General features: G+C 34.5%; 1 protein-coding gene across 3 annotated transcripts in view; it reads right to left on the reverse strand.

The window, feature by feature from the left end:
* SEMA3A (semaphorin 3A) overlaps positions 1–19,033 on the reverse strand; it is a 450,731-nt gene that overhangs the window by 204,584 nt on the left and 227,114 nt on the right. For 2 of the 3 annotated variants that reach the window (XM_070617315.1, XM_070617316.1), the window contains one exon: positions 10,209–10,402. In XM_070617315.1, coding sequence (XP_070473416.1) covers positions 10,209–10,320 — 112 coding nt within the window. In that variant the 5' untranslated portion in view covers positions 10,321–10,402. Of the gene's footprint in view, positions 1–10,208; positions 10,968–19,033 lie in introns of those variants that run through there. The other variant, XM_008527521.2, reaches the window with a different exon arrangement.

Below are 19,033 nucleotides of genomic sequence, written 5' to 3' on the forward strand. Positions count from 1 at the left end.
CAAGTAATAATCAGGGTCTGACTTAACCTGGAAGAGAGAATATGACAGATTTGACAGAGAGACTCAAGAGGTGGAATCCGCAGGACATTGAGACTGGTTAGATATGGAGTGGGCTGGCAAGGAGAGAGGCAAAGATGTTATTTGCCTGGACAACTGGGACAAAATGATAACATTCCCTGAAATGGGGAATAAGGAGGAGAAACTTGTTTGTAGAGAGGACAGTGAGTACAGTTTTGAACAAGTTGAGTTGGACTCCCCTGTGAGAGATCCAAGTGTGGGTATTCTGTGGCCTTGGATATGTGGAAGAGAGACATGCAAAAGCCCCCAGCTGGCCCAGCAACTGGCTCCCAGAACTTGTAGCATCTGGGAAAGTAATTTTCCTAGGCAGGGCGCAGATAGATTGGGAAGCACTTCCTGGGTAACACTGGCAAACGCTTTCTAGCGTGTGAGCTTCCTGCTTCTTCCCTTCCTGTTCATCACTTGGGCAACATTTCTGTATCTTAAGGGTCAAGGAAATGAATTTGTCTCTTAATCAGCATATTTTATAGATGTAAAGCTGAGGTATATAGACCAAAATAGATGAGAACCACACTCTCTGTACCAGACAACAATGTCTAGTTTAGATCATTAGGTGTATGTGTGTGTAAGATGGCCATTTGTGAAAATTTAAAGTGGCAAGATTACCTTCTGAAGAGATTGTCATTTTATTTGCTCTTCTCTAGATCAATCTGCTAAAATGAAAGAAAGGTTCCTAACCTCTTCCCAAAAGAGACATAAGAGTTTTTAATCTTTGAGGTTTAGAAACTTTTACATACCCTCAGAGGAGAATTAACAGGATTTTATTTTGAAAAGATAGCCTTAAATGAGATTTATTTGCACAGGATGAGAAGACATGGGTGAAGACTTTGCACTTCCACAGAAAAGGAGTGGCAGAGGGTGTCCAGAATCAGTCAAAAAAAAAAAAGGAATTTGATTTCAAATCTGGACTGATGGAAGGCTACTGCACAGTAGGAGCTGCTCCCACTCACACCCTGCACTCTGCAGGCAGAAGGACTTGGGAGTGGCAACGTTGTATGTGTGCTTGTGGAGGCAAGACCCCAAGCACTAGGTCCTGAGCCAAGAGGCTGAGAAGGCTCAATGGAAGGGCTGCTGAAAGGGGCATCTTTGCAACTTCCAAGAATAGGAGTGTCTAAGAGAGAGCAGAGAACTTGGCTAGACAGCAGCACTGTACAGTAGAAGATGCTCTGAGAAGGCCGACCATTAAAGGACAGAAGATCACAGCCAATCCTGAACCCCTGAAGACCCGACATCAAGAAAAGGATGAGACCCTCTCCCCATGACCTTTCACCTCAATCCTGTGCTCTAGTGATTGGCATTCCACTTTCCATAATTCCCAAATAAATGTGATGTGATTTAGAAAAACAACTACTTGAATATAAGTTTTCTTGTATTTGTTATGAATACATATACACGTATTACTATATGTAAACACATTGATTTATGTAGTCTTCATCTATATGTAATTCTGTAAATTCAAGGGATTATACTATTATGACCAAAATTCCAGAAGTAACTTTTCGAAGTTTGTGTTGCAAAATACCATGAACCTACAATTTTGTCTATTATAAAAGTTTCCAAGATTTTAGTGACTTGTTTGTTCTGAAACCAATCTTTTCCTAAGTGAGCCAGAGAAACATCCTGAATGACACCAAAGTGCTAAGCAAATTAAAATATGTGTAATATATGACTTTGCATTTAAAGATATGTGGCATACAACAGGAATACACAGTTAAGGGGCATTTTAATGCCTGATACTCATCATCTAGATGACATAGGTGTTTTCATACTAAAAATGAACATGATTTATAAAATAGCAATTGCTGTTTTAACAACTTCTCGGTGGATTGGTTGCAAAAATAATAAAGTAAAGCAGAAAAAATACAAATTAACTGGGAGAACAAGAAGAAATCAGCATTTCAAATCAGTATGTTTTATAATTTCAAGGAACTATAGTCACAGTGGTTTCTGCCCTGGATAACCAAACTCAACTTTCCTTTCTTTTTTCCATTGGTTAGGAAGAAGCTTAGCTCATGTATTTTACAGACAAATCTCAAAGGAGAGATGGTTAAGCCCAAGTGACCACTGTGGCCACTGTGGAAAAGTCTTTACAACTATGTGCCACTTGTCCTTCTTGATATCATTTCCAGTCAAACCTAGACAATTGTGTATTAACTTCATGATGCTCCTAGCCTGATTCACAAGTACTTGTATAGTTTAGATTTGACCTCAAGTACAGACAACTTTGTTTTGACTTTTCCCAAATATATTCTTTGATGGTTGGAACTGGGCATTAATCATTTTTTAACACCACTTAATAGCTATGATTTGTACATAACAACACTCTTGGTAGTTGCCCTACTGTTCCTATTGATACTTCTATCTTGTCGCAAGACCAACATATAGTTTTATAAGAATAACATCAAGCATTGTAAATTAATTTATATTTAAACATCAGTTTTAGACCTATAAGCAGACTAAGGAAATTAGCCTATTATTCTTCCCTACCTTCTCAATTATATGAGATCAGGATCTTAAACAAAGAACTCAATATATATTTTGTACATTCATACTTTAACCAAGATTCCTGTGGTTACTTCCTATCACATCTACTCTATTGGACAAGTTGGGGCTCAGAAGAAAGGGCTAAGGATGCAAGTGGGCGGTGGTCCCCGGCGATAGAACACAAAGCCAAGGGAAGAAAGAGGCTGACTTGGAGATGAAAAGGAAGGGGCAGTGAGCAACTGCTGCTCTCCATAAGCAGAATCAAGGATAAGAGGAACCAAAGAAGGCTCTGCAATACTAAATCTTAGCAAGTTGTCGGAGACCAAAACCAGGATTCTCCCACAAGTGTGGACAAGAAATGCTGTCAATTTAAAATTTTAAACAATTATACTTTCAACTCTGTTAGGTAGGACTGATTTGTTCTACCGGAAGCTTCAGATACAATGAGAACGGTGATGAAACCTTTTATCTGTAGTCACTATTTGATTTTAGAAGACTCATTCACTTTTTTTTCTGGCTCTGTGTACCAAGACACAATACTAAGGAAGATCAGGGTACTCGTCCAAAGTAGCGAAACAGTTCCTCAACCTCGTTCCTAGAGCCTTCCAAGAAGCATGTATTGTTCCATATTCTCCATCTATTACTTGCAGGCAAACAAAGATGACCCAGATACTATCTGATTGAGTCCTGGAACAGGCTTGGTTCAGAGGAGACGTTGTTTGTGGAGATACCAGTGCTCACATACCCTTTGTGTACTCCTAAATGCCTCCGTTGATAAGCTCCTACCCCTAGCATCTAGCACTGGGTTTATTTTCTCTACATCATTCATAACATACAATTCACTTATAATGAATTGATTTATTATAAATTTGCACTCTTTTTGTACTCACTTATAAACAGGTATGTTTTGTGTTTAAAACACGTTTATCAGATGAAGCATAAATTCATTCAACAAGTGAATCTGTGTTAGCCTTTAAAAATATAACAGTGAAAATAATACAGATTTGGCCTTGAAAACTGCACAGTCTGGCAGAACAAAGACTATTCACAGAAGTAGTTTTACAGACCAAAGAAGTCATTTGACATATTCAATAGCACTAAGCTTCATTTAGCTAGCTGATAAAGACTCAAGTGGCTGATGTTATATTTATCTAAGGACATGTTTATGATTGCAGCAACAAATTAAGTTATTGTAAGGTTTGGTCAACATTGTTTTCCATGCCACATCTCTCCATGCAAAAGAAACAAGGAAATGCAGGTTTAATGACTCATTCAGGAGATGACAAAACTCCTTAAATTTGCGATCCCTTTAAATTTTACCCTAAGTTTGTAGAAAATACTCAGACCAATTCATTCTTCATATTTATCAACAGAATTTTATTTTTGCTTATCTTCATTCTCTAATTCAAGTATAAATTGTATATTTTCTTATCCTGTGTTCGACAGAGTCCAGCTTTGTTACTGTTTGGAAATAGTATGCAAATTCCCTATTTATACTGATATTTATGTCTTGGCAACTGAAGGAGATAATAACTGGAGACATTCAGACTTATTTGTGTCAGATAGAATTTATTGATTTTTCCATTTGTTTAATTGTGATATAATTTAAAACAATCTACAAACCAAAAGAAGTCGTTCTTTTAAAAACATACCGAATGTAATTTTCTAAACATTATTTTACCTTTTCAACTAACTACTCTCCAATTGTAAATGATGGCAATAACGAGCCAAAGGCAGGTGACTTTATTCCTGTTATGCACACTTTATGATTTAGGCTTCAAAAAAGTGTGTGTGTGTACATATATATATAAATACACACATTGTATATAAATATGAACATATATAAAATATTTAATATATATATAGACACATGAAACTGTTCTTCCATTGTTCTGGTTGTTTGGTACTGATACTTCACTCATTATTTTGTTTGACATTTTACAGATCAATTTCACATGTAAAGTCTCATTTAAATTAAAATTTATTTATTTATTTATTTTTTTTACTTACAACCATTTACTTTTTCAGGGTCAAAATATACCAATAAATGTATGCAAAAGCACATCAAAATCTTTAAAAAGTTCCATTTTGACTAGTGCTTCTGTTTTCTGCACGTTACATCTCCTGACTCCTATGCCAGTTTTTCCAAGCTTGGCCTCCACACATTACTCTGTGCTTATTTTCCTACCAGCCTGCCCATTTCCCAACTAATGAAAGAGCTGTCACAAATTGCTAGTGCCACCTATTAGTGGAAGCACAGAACTGCAAATCATGATAATTCCTTTAAATGGCACCTTAGAAGTCAGGAGGGGTAAAATCCATCCCAAGACTCACAGTTGTTCTAATTTATATTTACCACTGCTGGTCTTTTTAAAATAAGCTTTCACTGCATGCATTAAACTTAGATAGTGTCATGCATTTTGGAGATTTTTACCTACAACTTGGCATTAACAGATCACTTCATCATAGATTTTTCTTTTCATAAATGTTTGATAAATGCAATGTCTTAACCAATTAATATGTAACTCACCATGATGTAATACCATGACTTTGTAAATGAACATTGTTAGATAATGATCAATTAAAAATTTATTTTAGTACTGGTCTCTCTGGACGATTTTAGAAAAATGCAAGTATAAAGTCTATGTAAAATTGTCCTGACTTTAGATTTTAAAATTCCTCAAAAGATGTAAAGGTGTGATATTTTGACTTTTGGAACTGTGGTACGTAGGTGTGCTGCTGAAGTTTAAGTGAGAAAAATTGGAGTAGGAAGTTAAACCACACAATTTCTTACAGCTGACATAAAGATCATGATAACTTCCTAAGTTACTTAAAGCACACATCTGAAATATAATTACATATGCACACTGAGCATAAATAGATTATGCTCTGCTACTGACAAGTTAACTTTTGTTTTGTTATTTGGAACATATGCAATCATATTAATTAATTCTAGCTAAATTGATACCTGAAAGCTCTTTGAGTTGCATTAATTCTTGAGTATAGAATATAAATATAATTGATCAAAAATCACAACATATTTGCTGATTATGTTTTTTGATTTACATACGATACTTAAAAATAAGAAAACAAAGAAAAATTAGTTATCAGATCTATACATCTATTTAGTTATCTAAATATCCAGGTATGTCAATCACTGACAATAGTGGAGTCTTGAAAATAATTTATATGAAGAGAATGACAACATAAAAAAGTTAAAATTGAAAAAGTGATCTCGTCAGTATTCAGGTTTACTTAAGGTAGTAATAACTGAACATCATTATCAAAAGTTAGTGGGTTAGACAGAGGCTTACATGAGATGGTTTTGTGGTCTCAGATATTTTTTACTTGCTAAAGTCTACACTGCATAAATTATTATTTCAGAGGCCAATCTGGTTGGCAGCTTTAAACACAAAAGCCGCAAATTGGAGATTTTCACTAGCCCTCATTTGATCTGACCAGCACTGGATCACAAGATGTGTGACTGAGCGTTTTGTTTTATTTTATTTTTCATTTGTTTGCCAGGATATACATGTTGAGTAGATGAATAAAAAATTTTAGTTTTCAGTGTGCTTAAATGGAAGATTTCAGAATCAAAATATGAGTTTTAAGGTTCATAGAATTTGAGAAGAAAGGACCATATTAAATAAGAATCAGCAGTCAAAGACCTGGCACCAAATATGAAGTGACTATTGGAGAAAAGGCATTGCAAAGAATTTATAACTTATTTGCTCTGTGTAAAAGATATATATATATACATATATCCCCCCTACCTTTCATAGACACATTCTATTTTAGCTGTGAGAAGATTTCTGGTATAAGACAAATTCCATCCTATACGATTATGTGCATACTTGAGATATCTATGAAAACTTTTCATGGGACTCAAAGATCATGCCCACTCTAATATATGCATGTGTGTGTGTGTGTGTATATATAAATATATATATGTAAAATTTAAAGTATGAATGTCATTTAAACTAATAACTTATTTGTACAGCATTTTATTATAACTCACAACCTGATTGCCAAGATTACTTTTCTCAACTATAAAATGTTAACCTGAAGTTTTGTTATTCATATATATACACATATACGTATGTATGTGTGAATGTGTGTTGGTGCTTTGGTAGCAGTAAAGAAAATCTCTGAAAAGTCAACAAGTTTAATTAGTAAAGCCTATTCATATTAATTAAATTTTGAAGTGATAATAATGTATTCGGCAATGGCAAATAAAAAAGCTTTTGCAAATTTTACTTCATAATTTTTAGTTAAATATTATATTCTAGTATCAGCAAGATGTGTATGAGAATTTTGATTTAAGTAATAATCTCATCTTACAATGATTAAACAACTTGACTGTGGGAAAAAAACTTTACAAAGTATGAAAAGGAAACCTCTATAATGTCTACCATTTATTTAAGTGCTATTTGCTAAGTTCTCCCTATGAAGCTACAGTTAAAGGCATTGATTTAGCTCTTGGATCTATATGATCATCCTCACATTGAGACTGCACGTGTCTTTGATTTCTACTAAAACTGAAGCATACACTGTCCTGGAAAAGCTCATTACATTGAGTGACGGAACATTTGTCATTTGTTTAAAACCCCAAACCTAATTTATTTCCTTGTGATTTCCATAGGTTTTTCTGAAGTCTTCGTTGTACCAAACATTCTAAAAGAAAGATTATATGAAATTCTGGTCTTTCATGAGAAAAACAAAATCTGACTAGTTTTCTAGGGGAAACAAACAGTTATCCACCAGTTTTGAAAAGAAGCATTTTAACATTCAGCTATATAACATATATTTACGGAAGGCAAAAGTATTTCTGAGTGAATGTTTCTTGAGGATAATTTGTGTGTGACTGCTGAGATTTACAGAGTTCTCACATTTGCTTCCCCCACAAGGATTCTAAATCAGATTGGTTCAGAGAAAAAGCAAGCATACCCCATTTTTCTAATATTATCACTTCTCCAGATGGTCCTGAAAACATCTATTCAATTCCTTTTTCCTAGAAAGTAAAGGGGCACCTTATTAGATATGTATGTACATCCACTACAAAGGCTGCCTTCTTGTTCTTCTTCCTTCTCATTTAACATATCAAATCTCTTTCATCTCCTACCACGCAAGATGACAAGTAGAAAGTAAGCACAGTGACTGCCAGAAACTTTGTCTTGGCAACCTGAGCAATGAGAGAGTTAATGGTGGATCTTTAAAAACAAGTGACCATGGGAAATTAGGGTTGGCAGGGATTTAACTCTTCATGAATCATGCTGGAATATTTTTAAGGGCAAATCAGTGGATGTTTTAACTGTGTTTGACATCTGATTAAGGAGGGAAAAGAAGTAACTAAAAAAAAAATCTCTATTATTGTTTAGAAACAAAGTAGTGACAATCGGCTGCCAGGCGTTTGCTTTGGCAAAACAAGTGTACGTGTAGAGACAAAAAGGTAATGACAGACCAATAAAATGACAGAAGAAAAATTGTTCGGGCCATTCCTTGTATTCTTCTTTCTGTTGTTCATTTCACAGTTTATTTTACCAAATTGCCCAGCTCTAGGTGTATCAATAGAATTGTTATGTAGCTGTAGGGCAGCTTTTGATTTAAAGGAAAGCAGAATAATTCTAATGGATACCATTGCTAAAAAGGGCTTATAAAAGTGTCAAATATACACATTTTGTCAACATATACATCTTACTTCATTGGACAAGTTTAAAGCATGTATACCTAACAAAGCGTTATTCTAATTAAATGCTATCGTTTAATATATAGAAAGGACTGGTGCCTCTTCTAAAAAGAACAGTACTCTATCACCATGGAAATAAAATTCTTATAAAATAAATAAGCATAACTCTCAATTCTTATTTACTCTACAATTTATTTAGTGCTTACACAGTATCTCCAAATCTAGTGGATCTTTCAAATGTATCTCATGTTTCAAACTTGTTATTCTAACATTATAGCATATAACCATACACATCATGAACAACTAAAGTTGCATGTAAAACTTAGTCATAAGGAATATAAACTTGGATAAAGTGGACCGTCAACCTAAGAATTATTTGATGGCATCCTCTCAAAGAGTGAAAATAGAAAGCAAAAGCTGATAAAAACACAGATGCCATAATATCTTAAACTATGGAAACAATTTAAAGACAGTTACTAAGGGAAACATAATAGAGATTTAATTAAATATTTAATGGATGCTATATGATTATTTTTGAAAATCTTGCATAATGAGTACAATTGCAATTCTGTTTGCTAATGTTTAAAATCCATTCCCAATTTAGTAATAAAGAAAGTATATCAAAAATAAATATATTTTCCAATTCAATGTATTTTTATCTAACAAGTATTAAATCCAAATAAACACATTTAATAGGTGTTTAATTTTCTAATTCAAAGTGTGAAAATTACATCTCTCGTTCCTATTTGTGGTCCTCATTCACACTAGAGAATTCAGAAAGAGATGTTTCCTATCATGTAAAAATTAAAGGATGTGTTTTCTGGCATAAGAGCAACGTACATTAGACATCTCTACAGATAGATCCAATAATTTTCTTTCACATTACAGGCTAAAAACGGAATATAATTGAAAATTCTTGCTGCCCCACCCCCAGTTCTAGAAATCTGAGAATCATAAGAAAGCAACACCTTAGGGAATAAAACTACTTGAGTTAAAACTGCTTAATTTTCAACTCCATTTTCATAATACCTCAGTTATATAAACATTCTCTTCCATTAAAATTTATATATATATAATTTTGGAATCTATGTTAGCATTATTTTATATGCCTATCTAATAAAATCTATCTAAACACATATAGAACAAATTTTTTTTAAATCCTCATTAAAAAACAAGCATACACATTAAACTGTAACCAAATAAAGTACTAGCAGCCACGTGATAATGCTTTTTTCTTTCTTAAATTTATACCTTTTTTGAAAAGAAGTTTACACAACTAGCTGTACAACTAGAAAGTAATGTCTCTTCAGTTCTCACTGAAGCACATATGGAATTAAATAACATTATACTTCCATGGCTTTAGCTTTACACCAATTAGCCACATACGTAGTCTTTTGTACAATCATAACACACTGTGGAAAAACTAGTCTGTTCTCTCCAGTTTATATTCTCTTGGCAAACCCTGATCTACTGCTTATGTTAAGCATCTGATTGTCAGATTTGAACAAACTGAATATTCATGATGACAATTAACCATTTAGTGTCTAAAACTAAGAAAATACAATTTATCATAACAATTGTTATAGGTGAGGTATTCACATCCACAAAGAGAACATTTTTGCAATAGCAGTTTTTAAAAATATTTTAATGGAAGTAGAGTCAGAAAAATCAACAGAATGTGATCACATATACGATCAGCATTTACCAGGCATTCAGCTCTTCTCTGCAAATGTGATTAAATGTTCTTTGTTTGCATTTAAATTGTCATACATCAAACTGAAGGCATGCTTTTATAAAAAAGTGTTTAAATCATCTCAGAAAGACACACACAATCACATAGGTTTCCCAGGTTAAACTAAAGGTTTTATGGTTTAGGTTGGGAGGGAGTTCAAGGAATGAAAAGGCAGCAGGCAGGGGGGCATTACAAAGCTAGCCAAATAAAAGAAAAAGAAAAAATTACCTTTGTAGGATAATTTCAGCCTTGGCACATTGTTCTTCCCATTTGGATAGTTTGCTCTTGCTGTAAGTAATACTCCCCAGAAAAGACAGACAATCCTAGCGAAGCAGCCCATGCTGCAGCCGCTGGCGGTCCTTATGCTGCTTCAGTCTTCCCTCCTGTATTGTGCGGCCAGAGAAGTTCAAACAATCTAGAAACTGGAGGTAACAGGTGATTTAGGTCAGTTTCATTCATAAATGCAGACAATCAAGACCTCAAGGCAACGCTAACACCTCTTCTTCTGAAACAGTCACTGAAGCACAGAAACTTCAAACCCTCCAAGAAAAAGAAAAAAAATCGAGCCAGGCACCGGATAATGAGGCACAACTGTTGTGTGGAAAAAAAAAATTAACAAAAGCTGCTGCAGTGGTGCTTAAGAAGCAGTTCTTTTTATCTAGGCTCTTCCGATAGCCGGCGGACTCTAATCCTGCTCCCTGCTTCATTCGGCTCCGGGGAAGCAGAATGAAAGGGAAACAGAGAGAGAGAGAGAGAGAAAGAGAGAGAGAGGGAGGGAGGGAGGAACCGTGAGCAGCGCGGAGTTTTCCTGTACACATGTAGGGAGAGATGACACGAGATCCCACAGACAGGTTTTCCCAACGCTCACTAGACTGGCTGACAATGGGAAAACAGGCGAGCTCAACCCACTCCCCTTCCCTCCTGTCACACAACACATGCAAAAAACATCTCCTAGAGATTAGAGCTGAGAGCAGAACCCTCCAGCGTGCCTGTGAAAGGCATGCAGCTATAAATTCACTTCCCAAGGCAAGCGTTGTTTTATAGCCATTTTTAGGTGCAATTTTGATTAAAAAAATCTGAATTCTGCTACCTACATAATTTACAACTGTGCTCATTATGTAATTCTGCTTGAACTTGTGCATTATATGTGTGTGTGTATGTACAAGTATCTACACATATACATTTATGGTTTATGCATGTATATGTATATCCTTTTCATCAATGTAACTTTAACCACTGAAGGTTTTAAAGCTTTGTTAGAGATCATTCCCTTTCCCAACAAACCTCCTTGAATCGACCATCCCCTTCCCCCGCCCCACTGCAATTTCGGTGAAGAAATTCCTAGTAAAGCCCGTTTCAACAATCAGTTCAAGACAAATATGGGTCCACTGAGAATTATAAATTACAACTTGGGATTCTCAAAAGGATACTCAGAATTTAAAAACATCTATGGTTTCCCAGCTTCTGGAATGCTCTGGCTAACATTTTTAATGCATCACATCTCATTAATTAAAGCCACTTCCCTAGTTTTGGTTTAAAGGGCAAAGGAAGATGACAAAGTTCACAAAAGTCCCTGCTGAGTGTCAAGAACTAACATAAAGAGAATATCTGTGTGTCTTCATAAGCTGGTGAAGGGTTACTAAATTTTCTGTGGACACATATGCATGTATTCAGGCAATCATACAAATGACATTAGTTCTTTCCTAGGCGTATTGTCTGAGATGTTTAAATTTCCTCTTCTAATTTTCTTTCAATTTTCCCCAAAGCTGATATCCTTATAGAACTTTTGATGGGGAGAGATGTATAAAAGTTAACATCTAAAACTTTCCCTTCTTTACTCCCCAACTCTCTCTGTTCTACACCCCACCCAGATCCCACATACAACATACACATTTGAAGTACGGAAGAGAGAGCACTATTTCAATAATATAGAGAGGGTAAGTCTCGCAATTAAAAACAAACACTTATTGAAAGTGGCTTAGTATTCTAATAAAAAATCATCTAAGCATTGTCATTACAGCTTTCATTGTCTGATGTCTACAGATCAATAGAGAACGAGCAGCTCTGTGTGTGTGTGTGTGTGTGTGTGTGTGTGTGTGTGTGAGCAGGTGGAGGAGGAGGAAGAAGATGAAGAGGATTTAAAGGGGGGAAATGGAGGAAGGGAGGAGGCATTCTGTCACTGCTTCACTAGATTGATTCATCAAACAGACCATATTGTATCTGTCAGTTTCCACAAGCCTATTGACCAGTCAGTATTGTTAAGAAAATAAAATCCAAAAATAATGTTGATTTTCCTGATTCCCACACTTGTTATCCTGAGCACTTTTCACGCTCTAGGCAACGGATTAAGGCTATAAATGACAAGAGGCTTGTCTGTCTTCTTCCATGGATTGTTCTCTGTAGACAATCATTCTGCAGAGGAATTTATGTCACTTTGGGATTATTTAGAGGATTGAACTAAGGAATTATCCTATTGAAATATCGCGTATATTTAGTTTAAATACTTTAAGTAGTTCACCATTTTCATTAATAAAATATTTTCAATGTCTTAAAATGTTTATTTTTCTCTAGCCCTTGTTACCTAGAGTAGGAGAGCAAGTTTATATTTGTCAAAACTAAACGGGATAAGCAAATTTAGAAATGTATCCATTTCACTTGCATAATGTCGAATCTGGAAACATTTTGATATGTTCCAGGAAAAAATAAAAGGTTGTAGGTAAAATTCAGTTAAAACCGTGTCAGAATTGAGTGCATGGGGAAGAAAGACATCCAATCTAGATTTTGAACCACGAAGTCAGAACAGAATTATTTCATTTTGTAAAACAAATAATTTAAATTAATGTTGAAGCCTGGAATTTGGTAGCATGGACACCTCTAACTTTACAAACATATACACATAGTTTAAAAAAACACTTTGATATATTTAATTATATTTGATATTTTTCTCACCCTCCAAATTTTTTACGATTTTTGTCTTTTCATTTGTTTGAAAGTTTAATAAATTCATATTTATGTTTGCTTATCTATAGAATTTTTTGTTAAAAAAATGTGAGACTAGTAAATTCTCTGGGTCAGTACAACTATCCTAGACTGATTACATTATAAAATAGTAGAAAAATGCAGCCACACATAGATATTTTAACTGTGATTATTAAAAAAAAGAGGAAATAAACTACATGCTTGAAAAATACTTACGAAAAGTATTTGGAAACTTATATTTCTATTACTTTCTCAACTGACTTTCAAGATTAAATAAAGTCATTTTCAACTTTTTTCTTACACCCATAAACACATGAGAGACAAGCAAGGTTAAAGCTATTTCTCAGCTGAGGCGGAAGGGAAGTAGCGGTAGACTCACTTGGACGGGTGTTTATCAGAACCTACCAGAATCTGACGTGCATGTGTGAAATGTGGCTTGATTCCCCCGCAAGCAACATCACGCCCTACTCTGAAAATGTGTGGCCTGAGCCTTGACACGATCAAGCCTGCTGTATTTGCCACCTTAACCACTGATTTTCCTGCATCATTGACCCCTTTTTAGAAGTCAGAAATCTTATATTGACTTTTCAATGTTGAAATTTATGTAAGGTGTAAGTGAAAAATTTTACTTTGTTTCTTTCTCAAAGCATCTATTTTCAATCATTTTCTAATCCCAAATCTAAATCGTGTGCTAAAATTAACTCTACTTACAACTGAGTTCCTAATATCTTTTTAAATTTCAGGTTTTCAGATGTGATTAACTCCTACTACTGAGTCACATTGGAGCAGATGTTTAATATGATGGTCATGCCGTTGTATACATTTCTGTTAAATAAATCAGTAGTTTTTAATCTCACCCAATCCACATTGAAATGGATTACAAAGACTTTCAAGTATAAAACTCTGAGAGTGGCAGTTTTCTGGGTGGTGTGTTTGATTTTCTAGAGAAACAACACTTCCAACTTCACAAGAGGTTGGTTAAGTCTTGTTTTTCAATAAAGACCCATATAATATTAGAAGATACACATTAAAGCATTTCTCCATTGGAAATGTATTTTGATTTTCTCATGCATTGGATAAAACCAACATGTATATTTTTTAAATATCCACTTTCTGTATTTTGTTATTTATTTTAAAAATGAATTTGGATGGCAATAAACGTTCCAGTTTAGGAGCAGAAATTATTGTTCTAATTTGTGAGAGGGTATTCCAAGTACTTCCCCAGGTTATAGATACTGTGAATCTTTCTGTGACTGGTAGATAAAAACACTCACTATATTTGTGGATAAAAGAAAATGAGGAGAAATATAGTTTAGATGTATTTAAAAGATTTAGTAGATGAAGTGTACTTGCAGTTATGGTGCACTTTATTAAACGCACATGCCTCTCCCCAAAAGCCCAGGCCACCCTCTGTCGTTAGATAGAGGGTCGCCCCAAAGTGTGTGCCACTGACAGAAGCAGATGACCTCTTTAAGAGAAATTACTGAGTTAAGAATTTCAAAATGAGTTAGTTAACCAGTTCTCCTAAGAAACAACACCAAGAAGGCAACCAATAGTGAAAACAAGCAGACAAATTTCAGTACTCTTCCCAAGGTGTTACTCAATTGAGTCATGTAAAAAACCTATATTAGTTTCCATCCAACATCTGCCATTTCCTGTTTTGTTCCTTGAAGGGAATGCTTCGTTAGTCCATGAGAAAGGCCTATGATCAATAGAATTACACCAAATGTCATAGTAGAACATTTGCCCTTGCTCTGACATCTGATGTTGGAAATTCATTTTTAATGAGTATTTTTTTTTCATAAAGGGAATTTGAAGCTTCTTTTTTTCCTAAAAAAGAATTGTATGGGTGAAAACATTCTTTAGAAGACCAGAAGACATCTTATTAATTGAGGACATTAAATAGTTGATACGTTATTCACTCTAGCCAAAAATGATAGTTATTCAAGAACTACTGGGGTAGTCTCTGGGAACTGGCAGGTTAAAAGCAATATTGAAGAAATTAAGTTAAACTTTTCATAGTCTGACCCTTGTCAATGCTTTTAGTATAAGTAACATGTGAAAGCATGAGTTGCGAGGAGAAATTGGTAAAAGGCAAAGGGAATTCAATCCTTAGAGAAGAATTAACTCCTCTCTTTCCCTCCTGCCTCCTCCCACCCACTGGATGAATAGAGATTTCAGTAAAATGCAACTTGTCCCTCCTCTGGACTGAATTCGTAACAGTGTGAAGAAAATAATTTTGTGTTTTCTCTTGTGATATCAATGTTCATGATACTTCGAGGTAAATAGGGACTCAAGATAAAAGACTCCTTGTTTTTCAAATGAATTGAAGTGATAGATGTTAAATCAATGCAGAAGGAAACTAGAAACAGGCCAGTCATGTTATTTGTGGCTGAAGATTTTAAGAAAAACTAAAACAATTAAGGATATCAGAAATTACAGGGGAACTTCTTTAGGGTAAGGTAAGAGTAGCTTCCCGTTCCTTGAGAATTTGATTTGTGGGGCTAGGAGGTGAGTTACATTAGTTTACTAAATTTGAGTATGGGATGGATAAGAGCAGCAAAAAAAGGGATGCATAAAGTTTTGTTTATAGTTAGTACCCAAATTGCCCAAAGTGGCTAAAGTCCAGTTATAGAAACATGATTTATCATTTCCACAGTCTCTTTCCTTTTGACTTCTTAAATTCATCATATTTTTCAACATTTCAAAATGTTTTAAACATGGAATTTTTCCTTTTCCGTCTATTTAAGGAGCTTGTCATCACTTACAGCTTCTATATTAGATTATCTGATAAGTGAATACAGTGTTCCTGAGTATTAACATATTGAAATCATAAAACACTGAAAATACAAAAATACCTGTTTTTTGGGTTTTTTTGGTTTTGTTTTGTTTTTAAGTGAGAGTGTCTCCACCTTAACTCAAATGGAACAAGAAAGTTTTCAAAGTGAGACAAAAATCCCATTGTTAATACTGATCAGTACAGGCTAGGCAGTGAGGAGGAAAAAATGAGGCGCCCATGGAATACAAATGAAAAGAGCAGGTTGGCTGTTGAGTGTTTCAGGACCTGAAGTTATAGTTATTCGCTTTCAGTAAAGGCATATCATACGCCTTCTTACTGAATAAATGAATGAGCAGATCGATACAAGATAAACACAGTGAAGAAACTGGACAGTATTGTTTAAAGGATTACTTTCCGTCTGACTTGGGCAAAGCAGATGCAACCAGTTTCCTTCTGTTATCCACTAGAAAGAATGTTGCACTTCAGATGTGAGTTTACTAAAATCTCTATATTAAATTTACTAAAATTCTCTGTATTTTAAAAAACAGTGTTTTAAAAAATGTTTTAAAAGAAATTGAAATTGGTAATGATAGGGAACAGAAGTTCCAAGACCTAGAACTGGAGCTCCTTGAAAGGGTTATTATAATGGCAAAACCAACTGTTCGGTGGACGGTGACTCAAAAGCTACAGTCCATTCTGCTTTTCAAGGGCACAGATTTTACCAAATTGCAAGAGTTAGGAAGAAAAGACTTTAATTATTTTCTTTCCTTTCTGTATTGTCTTAAGTGTTAAATATCATTTGGTCTGGGCTTCCTACCGCACCCCCCACCCTTTTTTCCCTTTGTCGTGTGGGGGTGGAGTTACAATCATGCCAGGTTCCATTTCACTGCCTTGGCTACAGGAGCAGCTGTCACCTTATGGGAGAGATTAGGAAATGCCTTGTTTATTAGTTAACAATTTCTTTTTTTAACAAATGATTTATGAAGAAAATTCAAGTCTTCTCCATTCTCCCTTAGGGCATATCCATAGAATAAATCTCTTTGAAAATCAATCATAAATTCATTTTCTCTAGCCTGTTGTATCGATGAGAGGAGAAATACCATCTAATATGTCCAACCTTGAATCTTCTTAGTTACAGATCCAAGCTGAGAATGGTTTGACTCAAGGACGTAAATGACAATATGCTTATTCCCTTGCTTATTTTTTAAAAGCTGATACATGACTTTGGTAACTTAAAGCACTTCAAAGACCCCCAAATATCTAACAGACAGAATTTTATAGAACACCTTTTGAGGCATAACAATAATATTTGCTATATCAAATTGTGTTCTCACACAGTTTTTAGCCCTATTATCTCAAGTAAAGCTTTAGCAATTAACTGCAATAACGTACTGATTATATGTAAGAAAAAAAACACTAGTTTTTTGAACTTACAATTTTAACGATGAGTATATTTCCCATTGTGTAACTTTGTAGAAATGACATTTGATTTTTTTTAATAGAATCAGATAGTTTGGTGGTCTCATTTTGACATATTAACTAATTACTTCAGATTGAATGACGCTGTGAAATCTATTTCCATTCTGTTAAGCCAAAATAAAAACAGAGAAATAAGAAAACTAAGTTTGAATGAATCAAGCTAATTGTGGTAATCTATTCCTTGGGCTGTCAACATGAGGTTGTGGGTGCTTGCCACTGTCAGTAACTCAGCACCCTTAATTTGGTTCCAGATATCTAATTTAAAATATACTCTTTATTTACTCTCAAATCCAGTCAACTTTAAAACATTTTACTTATAATTCGTGCTTTGTTTCTTTTATATTTATCCATTCATTCAACAAAATTTTGAGACTTGTCTAGGTGTCAATCATTGTGACTTGTAAAACAAATTATGTTTTTTGAGAATAGCGATATGTATTCCTGGTAACAAATGCCAATTGATCCCTTTTTTTAACTTTCTACCACAAAGCATAAACACTCTTTACAAAGCTTTCCATATCTCTTTTCGCCTGTGTGCCTTATTTATTTATTTGTTTATTTTTTAAATACATCTCTACTGCTATTTGCTTTTCATCCAATCCTATATTGTTTTCATTCTTTCTTGTAATATCTTCTGTATTATTGTGGAAGACCCTAGCCGATGACAGATTGCCTATGTCTTTTGTTGGATTACTCATGATTATAGGCTATTGTATCCCCCTAAAGTTAATCTGCCTATGTCAGGATTTTGCATTAGGGACTCAGGATATAAGATTGCTTAAAAAAAAAAAAAAAAAGGCTTGCTTAATTTTTCAGTGTTTTGTGACTAGTATGGGGGGTGTCTCCCTTATGATTCTATGGTACTGTGTGCATACGTCTATTACAGCTCTTATTACTTTACATTATAACAAATTTCCTCAATAGACTCTAATCTCAAAGAGAACAGAAAATTTTTCTCTGATCATTTCATTTTCAGTGCTTAGCATATTGGCACAGAGTAAAGTTTAACCTATTAATTAAAGGATTCATTAATTAATTAAAGAGTCAAGGGAGATATGTTAGCTAGTTAAAATACTGTGGCCCAGATATCTCACAATTTTAATAAATAGTTTGCTAGAAATGGTTTCTTTGTGGATATAATTGTACTAGTTTTCCATGCTGTTATATTAAGCGTGTATTGGAGTGTAGGCAGTAATATTATAGAGAGTTCTAATTTGTTTATTTAAAATGCTGCTAAAGTAACCATCTTATGGTCAATAAAATAAAATGTTTGGTCTCTCCTTCAAAGCATGGAAAATTTCATCATTTTGTTATTATTATTTTTATCCAATTAAGTATTTCTTTTCAGATTAAAGACCTCTCTTCAGATTTCCTATAGTCTACAAAGTATTACAGTACATTGCTAATATTCAGGTTAATCAAAATGAGTATTTTACAGTGTTCCCAAACATATAGTGTTTCCAAGTGGCAATAAGTTCTCATGGTTTTTTATTTTAAAAATTAAGAATGGTGGTTATAAAACTCCCAGAAAGAAATCCACCACAATTGTGAAAATGTATGTGTTCTATGAAACAGGACACCTGGGTTTAAATCACAAGATCACAATTTGTATCAAAATAATTGAAATTATCGTTTGTCTAGAAATGAGGTTGACAATCGCCCCCTTCCCAAGGGCTCTTAGGATCAAATCAGACATCTTATTGACATTGCTCAACACAAAGACGTCAAGGGAGCCAGTGTTCCTAGGCAGAGTTTTCGCCTCCATACACCATGGAGTCTGACTCTGCAGCTACAGAGCTTGGCCAATCCTCTGGGC

Source organism: Equus przewalskii, chromosome 4 (assembly GCF_037783145.1).
Source record: "Equus przewalskii isolate Varuska chromosome 4, EquPr2, whole genome shotgun sequence".
NCBI classification, from domain to species: domain Eukaryota; kingdom Metazoa; phylum Chordata; class Mammalia; order Perissodactyla; family Equidae; genus Equus; species Equus przewalskii.